Source organism: Parus major, chromosome 22, assembly GCF_001522545.3.
Source record: "Parus major isolate Abel chromosome 22, Parus_major1.1, whole genome shotgun sequence".
Taxonomy (NCBI): Eukaryota; Metazoa; Chordata; class Aves; order Passeriformes; family Paridae; genus Parus; species Parus major.
Window position 1 is genome coordinate 679,005 of NC_031790.1, and position 10,375 is coordinate 689,379.

Here is a 10,375-nt window from a genome sequence, read left to right on the forward strand (position 1 = left end):
AGGATGAAGCTGCAGGAGGATGAGGATGAGGAAGAGGCTGCAGGAGGAAGATGAGGAAGAGGCTGCAGTTGGAAGATGAAGCTGCAGGATGAGGATGAAGCTGCAGGATGAGGAGGAAGATGAAGCTGCAGGATGAGGATGAAGATGAAGCTGCAGGAGGATGAGGATGAGGAAGAGGCTGCAGTTGGAAGATGAAGCTGCAGGAGGATGAGGATGAGGAAGATAAAGCTGCAGGATGAAGATGAAGCTGCAGGATGAAGATGAAGCTGCAGGATGAGGATGAAGCTGCAGGAGGATGAGGATGAGGATGAAGCTGCAGGATGAAGATGAAGCTGCAGGATGAGGATGAAGCTGCAGGAGGATGAGGANATGAGGATGAAGCTGCAGGAGGATGAGGATGAGGATGAAGCTGCAGGATGAAGATGAAGCTGCAGGATGAGGATGAAGCTGCAGGAGGATGAGGAAGATGAAGCTGCAGGATGAAGATGAAGCTGCAGGATGAAGCTGCAGGAGGATGAGGAAGATGAAGCTGCAGGATGAAGATGAAGGTTCGTTCAGCATTAACCCCGCTGTGCCCACTGGGAACTCCGGCTGTCACCTGACAACACAACCCTGGATTTTCCTGTGTCCCCCCTCCCTTTCCAACAGCCAAACCCCGACAGCCGGGGCCGGGTGACGGCTGGGACTGAGCGAGGAGACCACGAGGAGCTTCAGCCAAACCCTGACAGGGAAGGGCAAATATCCACGGTGGAAATCTCATTTTGGCACACCAGACACACCATCAGTGTCTACAAACAAACTCGGGACTTTTATCATTTTAAAATTAAAATTTTCTTGTATTTTTTTTAATTTTTAGGTTGAATTAAGGGTTCTTGCTGACATGTCAAAACATTTTCTAAAGGAAATACTTGCAAATTCCGCCTGTAGAAATTTAGGTTTCGTAGCTATGACTGATTAACTTTTCCATTGGAGGGAAAACTCAAAAAGCTCAACCTTCCCAACCCCAAATTTGCTTTAATTACCTTTTAACACTGACTGGAAACACGACAGCTTGGTTTGTACATGAACATCGCGGTATTTTATTTCCATATATTAAGAAAAAAATAACATTTCCGCTCAGGACGACGGCGTTTTCCTGGGAGGGAGTGGTGTGAGTGTCATGACAATGTCATGTGATGGTAGAATTTCTTCACTGACCAATCCCTAGGGTTGTGGATACTTTATTTAGCCGTGTTTTGTGTTCCTACCCGAACCTGGAGGCTTTTGTGGTTCCTCCCTGCTGGGGCAGCACGGGGAGGGGAGTCCCCATGAGCAGAAAATTCCAGAAATGGGGAAATTGCTCATTTTGGGCTCTGCTGGTGTCTTCTCCTCCTCCTCTGGCCGAGCCCTCCAGCCCAGCCCAGCTCCGGAGCCACCAGCTCCACCTCGCGCCTTCTTCAACCAAAAACTGCTTTTTTCCCCCGTTTTTCCCCATTTTTCCTTTTCCTCTTCCCAAGCTGGGGCTGGGGGGTCGCTCGGGATTTCTGCAGCAAGAATTTGGGGAGGTTTCTGTGCTTTTTGGGGAGCCCTGGGGGAGGATCCGGGGCTGGCGGAGAGTTGGGATCGGTGCTGGAGCCACCAGGAGCGCTCCTGGCTGGAAATCCTGGCTGGAATTCCTGGCTGGAATTCCTGGTTGGAAATCCTGCTGGAAATCCTGGCTGGAAATCCTGGCTGGAAATCCTGGCTGGAAATCCTGGTTGGAATTCCTGGCTGGAAATCCTGGTTGGAATTCCTGGTTGGAAATCCTGGCTGGAAATCCTGGTTGGAATTCCTGGTTGGAAATCCTGCTGGAAATCCTGGCTGGAAATCCTGCTGGAATTCCTGGTTGGAATTTGTGTTGAAATTCCTGTTGGAATTTGTGTTGTAATTCCTGGCTGGAATTCCTGTCTGGAAATCCTGCTGGAATTCCTGCCTGGAATTCCTGGTTGGAATTTGTGTTGAAATTCCTGCCTGGAATTCCTGGCTGGAAATCCTGGTTGGAGTTCATGGTTGGAATTCCTGGTTGGAAATCCTGGCTGGAATTCCTGCTGAAATTCCTGCTGGAATTCGTGTTGAAATTCCTGCCTGGAATTCCTGGCTGGAAATCCTGGTTGGAATTCGTGTTGAAATTCCTGGTTGGAAATCCTGGCTGAAATTCCTGTTGGAATTTGTGTTGAAATTCCTGGTTGGATTCGTGCTTGGAAATCCTGGTTGGAGTTTCTGGTTGGAATTCGTGTTTGGAGTTCCCGGCTGGAATTCCTGCTGAAATCCCTGGTTGGAATTTGTGTTGAAATCCGTGTTGAAGTTCCTGGTTTGAATTCCTGGTTTGAATTCCTGCCTGAAATTCCTGTTGAAATTCCTGTTGAAATCCCTGCCTGGAATTCCCACACCCTCCAGGGCAGCGGGGAGAGCTCGGGTGGCCTCTGCCCTTCCTGGGCAATCCCAGTCCAAATAAAAATTCCTGTGTTTGTCTGTTGAGAACAACCTCTGGCGTAACAAACTATTGACTGTTCTTGGGCAGTGGGGATCAATTTCGGCTTTTCCATGACTTTTCCTGACTGACTTTGGCTGTAAAACTTTTTTGTTCAACAGCAAAAGTTGAATTTTGGGGAGGGATGGGGTGGGGTGTGTTTGATTTTTCTGTTGTTCCAAGATGTGTAATTCTTTCACTGAGTTCTTTTTATTATTATTATTATTATTATTATTATTATTATTATTATTATTATTATTATTATTATTCCTTTTTTGTTGTTGTCGTTTCCTAACATTGCTTCATTAAACAACTAAATATTTAAAAATGTAATATTTGGACCAGATGTTGTGAATAATAGTAGATAAAGCTATTTTATTCTGTATTTTTAAAGCTGTTCAGTATAAATAAACGCGGGCATAGATGCAGCGTGGTGTCAGCAATTCCTTTGGTGGGGAATCCATGGAATTCCAGGATCCTGGAAGGGATAAATCCCACCCAGAGCCCCCCCTGCCATGGCAGGGACAGCCCCAGCTCCTCTGGGAATTCCATCATTGATTGATTGATTGATTGGTTGATTGATTTCTTCCCAATGGAAGAAATTACCCACAATCAGCTGGGGGGGCTTAAAGCTGAAACCACCAGAAGCTGCTGGGGTAGGAAATGAGGGATTTTTGCTTGGTTTGGGGGGCAAATAATTGAATTTTGGAGAATTTTGGAGAATTTTGGGGAATTTTGGAGCATTTTGGAGCATTTTGGAGCTGGTGCTTTATTCTGGGGCCAGGCAGGAGCCCTATCCTGAGGTCCTTGGCAGGAATAAATCACAAAGATCGAGGTTGGAAAGGGATCTTTGGTGTTCTGGTTTATTCAGAACATCCTTTTTGCCTCCTCCTGGGGGATTTTGGGAGCCCCCAGGGGTGGAAATCCTGCTCTCCTTCCCTGGTGGATCTCAGCTCCCCGTGCTGTGCTGCCCCAGGGCAGGAATGGCTCAGATTCCCTGGATTTGGTAAAAAAATCCCCCATCCAGGCTCCAGCCTCCCCCCACCCCCGTGCACCGACAGCAGCCAGCAGAACACGCCAAAAACCAGGATTTAACCCCAATTCCTCAGCCAAGATCCCCCCTGTGCTCCTGCAGGCGCCCACCTCAAACCCCAGATTTAATTTGATTTTTCTCTTTGCTCGGGGGAAGCTCTGAGGCCGAATCCCGGGGGTTTGGGGCGAGCTCCATTGTCCTCTCCTCCCACCACAAAGGGCCTCTCATCCCTGCCAGCCCTGGGGATGCTGCTGGAATATCAATCCTGGCCCTGCCCCGCTCTCAGAGCTTCCCCGAGCCAGAATTCTGTGTGTTTTACATAAAAATTCAGGAAAATAAGGGAAAATCGACCCATTCCAGTCTGTGCCTGCAGAGATTTGTCTGTTTGGCTCAAGGAGCTGCTTTGATTATTTCTTTGTTTTGGGGTTTTTGGGGTTTTTTTGCCTTTTGTGTGGGCTGTTTCTAGGCAAATTCCTTCAAAAGAAAAAAAAGAGAAGCCACAAAGCACTGGGAAAGGTCAGGAGCAGACAAAGGAGGAGGGACACGGCCACTGCTCCTCTGGAATACTGAATTGCCCCAAATTCCCCCAAACTTCCCCAAAAATCTCCCCAAACTCTCCCCAAACTTCCCCCAAATTCTCCCCCAAATTCTCCCCCAAATTCTCCCCCAAATTCTCCCCCAAATTCTCCCCCAAATTCTCCCCAAATTCCACCAAATTCTCCCCAAATTGTCCCCCAAATTCTCCCCCAGACTCTCCCCAAATTCTCCCCCAGACTCTCCCCCAGACTCTCCCCCAAACTCTCCCCAAACTCTCCCCAAACTCTGCCCAAACTCTGCCCAAACTCTGCCCAAACTCTGCCCAAACTCTGCCCAAACTCTCCCCAAACTCTCCCCCAAACTCTCCCTAAACTCTCCCCAAACTCTCCCCAAATTCCCCCAAACTCTCCCCAAATTCTCCCCCAAACTCTCCCCAAACTCCCCCAATCTCTCCCCAAACTCTCCCCGGACTCTGCTGGGGCAGGACGGGACCCCGACCCCGGGAGTTCTGAGCTCAGAGGTGTCTGTGACCCGCAGCTGCCGCTTCCAGGCAGGTTTTATTTCCATTTATTTCCTCCTCCATCGCCTTCTCGGGGGCGGTTTTGGATCCCGGCACGGCCCCATCGCAGCAGCGGAGCAGCGAGTGCGGATATCCCAGGATTTGGGGCTTTTTAGGGCAGAAACTTCTGCTTCAGCCCCCAAAGCCCCCCCTGGGAATTCTGGATTCTGGAGCTGACTGCAAGAGCATTTCCAGCCCGGTGCGTGGGATGGGAATTCCTTTGGGATTCCGGGAACGGGGCTGGAGAATCCCTTGGCATCCTGCTCCTGCCATCGGGAATCTTTCGGGATCCTGGTTGGGATCCAGTGGGGAGGGGGCGTCCCTCGGGACCCTGCTCTTCTCCCAGGGATGGAAAATCCAGGTCCTGGTCCTGAGCCCGGGCGTCCTTCGGGAACCAGAACCTGCTCCAGGGATGCTGCTGGAGCCTCCCTCGGGATGTCCGGGCGGGGACAGCCGGGCTCCCTGAGCCCCCCAGCACCCGGGAAGGGACCCCGGGATGTCCTTGGGGTTCGGGGGTGACCCCGGCTGTGGGTGGGGGTGTCCCCCGAGCTGCCACCCCCGGCCCCGCCCGCGCCCCTCCCCGTCCCGCCCCGCCCAGGGGCGGCCCTTGGGGGCAGCGGCTGCGAGCGGAGCGGCTCCGGCACCGGGTGAGTGCGGGAGGGACGGGGCTGCCCCCTCCTCACCCCCATCCTCATCCTCATCCCCATCCCGCTCTCATCCCCATCCCCGTCCCCTGTCCCGGGAGCGGTCCCGGGGGCTGAGCCGCGGTCCCCCCGCAGCCGGGAGCTCCCCGCAAACCTCGCTCACCGCCGGTGGATCCGGCCCCCAGCCCCGGGCTCACCTCGGCAGCCTCGGAGCGCTCTCAGCATCCCCTCCGCGCTGGGCTGGAGCAACCGGAGCTCCCTCCCCGGCCACGGCACCTCCTGGCCCCGCCGGGCCCGGGGGGACCCGCCCGCCGCTGCCCCGGAGCCCCCCAGGAGCCCCCGCTGGGCACCGGCTCCTCCCGGCGGCTCCACCCCGAGCGCGGCCGCTGGGACCCCTCGGCACCCTCAGGACACCCCCAGGGCACCCCCAGGGCACCCCCGGCGGCTCCGCCAGCGCTCAGCGCTCCCTCCTTCCCCTCTCCCCTTCCAGGACGGAGCCATCGGGCCGAGAGAACAATAGCGGCGCTGGAAAACAATGGAGCGGCCGCCGCTCCCCGCGTAGCGATGCGGGCAGGACGCGGGGCAGGAATCCCGGGAGCAGCGCAGCATCCGCGGCTCGGGGTGAGCGCTCGGCCTCGGCTCCGGGGGGATGCTCTGATCTCCGGGCTCCTCCGCCCTCCGGGGATGCTCGGATCCCGATGGAAGCGCCCTTGGGAAAGGGAGAGGAGCTGCAGGAGGGCGCATCCCCCGGGATATTCCCACAATCCCTCGGCTGCGCCGCTCCTCCCGCCCCGCCGGGGATGCCGGGGATGCTCCCGAGGCTGCAAAACCCCCCCCAGAATTCAGATTTCTTCAGATCATCGCTCTCCTGCTGAAAACGCGGATTTGGGGGGGGGGATTTGCCGCTTTTTCTCTTATTTTGTTGTGCTGGAGCCGCGCGTTTCCCCGGAGCTGGGCTGAGAACGCGGCCGGGCTCCCTCAGTTTGGGCTGCGGGGATGCGGGAGGGGCTTCGGGGAGGTCGATTTTAGGGGAAGAGGGGAAAAATCCGGGCCCCGCGGGGTCCGTCAGGCCCGGGGAGGACCCGGGGAGGACCCGGGGAGGACTCGGGGAGGGCCGGATGGGTCTGGAGAAGCGCTCGGAGAACTCAGAGGGGCTCAGAGACCTCAGAGAAGAACTGAGAGAACTCAGAGGAGAACTGAGAGAACTCAGAGCAGAACTGAGAGAACTCAGAGGAGAACTCAGAGGAGAATTCAGAGAGGCTCAGACCGGGCAGGGCACGGCGGAAACGCGTCAGCTCCGAGGGGGAAACTGAGGCACGGGGGTGCCGGGAATGGGGACGGCCCCAAAGCGCCCCGGTTGAGCAATGGAGCAACTCGCGCTTTGCCAGGGCTTTGGTCCGGGTCATTTCCAGCCTTTTTCGGGTCATTTTCAGCCTTTTTCGGGTCATTTTCTGCCTTTTTCGGGTCATTTCCAGCCTTTTTCGGGTCATTTCCAGCCTTTTTCGGGTCATTTCCAGCCTTTTTCGGGTCATTTTCTGCCTTTTTCGGGTCATTTCCAGCCTTTTTCGGGTCATTTCCAGCCTTTTTCGGGTCATTTCCAGCCTTTTTCGGGTCATTTTCAGCCTTTTTCGGGTCATTTTCAGCCTTTTTCGGGTCATTTTCTGCCTTTTTCGGGTCATTTCCAGCCTTTTTCGGGTCATTTCCAGCCTTTTTCGGGTCATTTCCAGCCTTTTTCCAAAGGTGGGACACTTTCCTCCTCCCCAGGGCTGGGGGAGCTCCGGGAGCCGCCTCTCCCCCCCAGCCCTGCTCCTCTGCAGACCCAAAAAAGGAAGAATTTGCCCCATTTCTGGGCTCGAGGAAGGGGATGTGATGACGGAGGCGAAGGTGGCAGAGCCGGGGCGTAAACAGGAAACGAGTCCTGAGCACGGGAGGATGAACCTGCACTTTGGAGCTCCCCAAATTCCAGCCCAAAATGGGATTTTTTTGGTGGCTGCAGCTCATTTCCCTCCCAGGGAATCGGAATTTTGGCTTCTCTTGGCATCACTGGGATGCTCCGGAGCAAAACCCCGAGTGGTACCAAGGGCTCCACCCTGGGCTGCTCCAGGAAGGGATTTTTGTGCTCAATTTGGTGTTTTTTACCATTTTCACACATATTTTACATTTTAATCCTCTTGAAAAAAAAGTTATTTTTATTTTTATTTTATTTTTATTTTTATTTTTATTTTATTTTGGTTTTATTTTTATTTTTTTATTTTTATTTTTATTTTTGATTTTATTTTGATTTTGATTTTGATTTTTTATTTTATTTATATTTATATTTATATTTATATTTTTTATTTTATTTTTATTTTTTATTTTATTTTTATTTTTATTTTTATTTTATGGTTATTTATATTTTCCATCTCTTGCCCCAGGAGCGGGACCCTCCTTCCTGCCATTCCCAAACCTCCCAGCCGAGAACCCCCAAATTTGGGGTCCCACCAGAGCTGCTCCCCCAAAACCCCACGGTTTTATCCCAAACCTGCAAAAATCCCCTCCTGGTACCATTTTTGATGGATAATTTGGATTATTCCTGGGTTTTATCTGTGGGAGGATGGAGGGAGGGAGCAGAGCCGGTTGTTAATCCTGAATTTCACCAAATTTTGCCAAAAACACTCCGAAAACCCAAAGTTTTGTCAGTTCCTCCTCGATTTTTTGGTGTCTTCTGCTTTTTCTGGGGCAGCCCCAGAGCTCAGGCTGGGCTGGGTTCGTTTCCTTCCCTTCCCCTCCTGCTCCAGCCTCATTTCAAACCCTCCCCAGAACATTTTCGCTGTTGCAAATCCATTTTTTTCGGGGATTTAGCCCAAAAATTCATCCCAAATTATGCGATGGAACCCCGGGATCGCCGCCCTGCAGAGGCTTTAGGACTTTGATTCATCCTCTGACGGGTTTTGCTGCCTCAGCCTGGATTTTGGGGTGGAATTGGGGTTTTTTTTTCAGGAAAAAGGTTTTTTTTTGCCCCAGAGGACTGGGAGGAAGCAGATTGCCACGTGGGAGGAGGAAGACAACAGCGGCTGGCGGAACAAATGATTTTTTCTCACCTGGATTTCTCCTCTAGGAGAAGGAAAAGATGGGAAAAACCCTGAAAAATGAAATTCTGGTTAGGATTTCACACGAGGAAAGGCACAACCCCATAAAAACCCTTTTTTTTCATCATTTAAACCCCCCCAGTTCCACATCCCGAGGTCTCTCCAGTTCCAAACTGGAGCTTTGAGCACCCCAAGGCTCTCAGCCCAAACTTTAATTGATTAATTGATTAATCCCAAAATGACATCTGAGAGCTGAGCCTGTGCCCAGCTGGGATTTTGGGAACTTCTCTAGGATAAAAAAAGGATAAAATAATAGGAGGAAATGAACAATTCCCGTTTTCCCCTCCCAGGTGCAGCTCTGGCGGCGCCGTGGATGCTCCAAATGCAAATTTAGCGTAAGGAAATCTCCAGGGGATTAAATTTTCAGTGAGTTCCAGGCGCCTCTGCCTTTATCTGATCTCCCTCCTTCGAACCTCCGGGGGCTTTGCCAGGGGGTTATCATTATCTTTATTTTTATTATAATTTTTATTTTTATTTTATTTTTATCTTTATTTTATTTTTATTTTTATCTTTATTTTTATTTTTATTTTATTTTTATTTTTATTTTTATTTTATCTTTATTTTTATTTTTATTTTTATTTTATCTTTATTTTTATTTTTATTTTTATTTTTATTTTTATTTTCTTTTTATCTTTATTTTTATCTTTATTTTTATCTTTATTTTTGTTTTTGTTTTTATTTTTATTTTTATTTTTATTTTTATTTTTATTTTTATTTTTATTTTTATTTTTATTTTTATTTATTTTTATTTCTATTTCGATTTTTATTTCGATTTTTATGGTTATTTATATTTATATCTATATTTATATCTATACTTATATCTATATCTATATCTATATTTATATTTACATTTATATTTTATTTATATCTATACATATTTATTTACTGCTATTTATATTTTGAATTTTATTTTTAGTTATTTTTATTTTTATTTTTACTGCATATTATATTATATTAATTTATATTAATTTATATTAATTTATGTTAATTTATATTGATTTATATTGATTTATATTATATTATATTATATTATATTATATTATTTTAATTTAATTTAATTTAATTTATGTTAATTTATGTTAATTTTTATTCATTTATATTTTGAATTTTATTTTTACTGCTATTTATATTTTCAATGTTACTGTTATTTCTATTGATATTTATTTCTGGTTTTCCTGTTATTTTTATTTTCCCGTTCTGCTGGGCTGGGCCGGCTCTCCCTGAAGCTCCCGAAGCTCCTGAGGCTCCTGAGGTTCTCCCAAAGCTCCCCCAAAACTCCTGAGGTTCTCCTGAGGTTCTCCCAAAGCTCCCGAGGTTCTCCTGAGGTTCCCCGAAAGCTCCCGAGGTTCTCCTGGGGTTCCCGAGGTTCTCCTGGGGTTCCCAAGGTTCCCCTGAGGTTCTCCTGAGGTTCCCGAGGCTCTCCAAAGCTCCTGAGGTTCTCCTGAGGTTCCCGAGGCTCTCCTGAGGTTCCCGAGGCTCTCCAAAGCTCCTGAGGTTCTTCTGGGGTTCCCGAGGTTCTCCTGAGGTTCCCGAGGCTCTCCTGAGGTTCCTGAGGCTCTCCAAAGCTCCTGAGGTTCTCCTGGGGTTCCCGAGGTTCTCCTGAGGTTCCCCTGAAGCTCCCGAGGTTCTCCCGAGGTTCTCCCGAGGTTCTCCCGAGGTTCTCCTGAGGTTCTCCCTAGGTTCCCGAAGCTCCAGAGGTTCCCAAAGTTCCCCCAAAGCTCCCCCAAAACTCCCAAGGTTCTCCCAAAGCTCCCCTGAGGCTCCCAAGGTGCTCCCGAGGTTCTCCTGAGGTTCCCCCAAGGCTCCCCTGAAGCTCCCAGGGCTCTCCCGAGGTTCCAGAGGTTCCCCCGAGGTACTCCCAAGGCTCCCCCAAAGCTCCCGAGGTTCCTGAGGCTCCCCCAAGGTTCCCCCGAGGTTTTCCTTAGGTTCCCCTGAGGTTCCCAAGGTTCTCGAGGTTCTGGAGGTTCTAGAGGTTCCGGAGGTTCT

General features: G+C 49.9%; 1 protein-coding gene across 1 annotated transcript; it reads left to right on the forward strand.

Moving 5' to 3' along the window:
- Positions 1-514: 514 nt before the first annotated feature.
- Positions 515-10,369, forward strand: LOC107213813 (acidic proline-rich protein PRP25-like). The gene is made up of 3 exons (XM_033519388.1): positions 515-548; positions 5,380-5,882; positions 9,616-10,369. The coding sequence occupies exons 1-3, from the start codon at positions 515-517 to the stop codon at positions 9,793-9,795; spliced, it is 717 nt and encodes a 238-aa protein (XP_033375279.1). The 3' UTR covers positions 9,796-10,369.
- Positions 10,370-10,375: the final 6 nt, after the last annotated feature.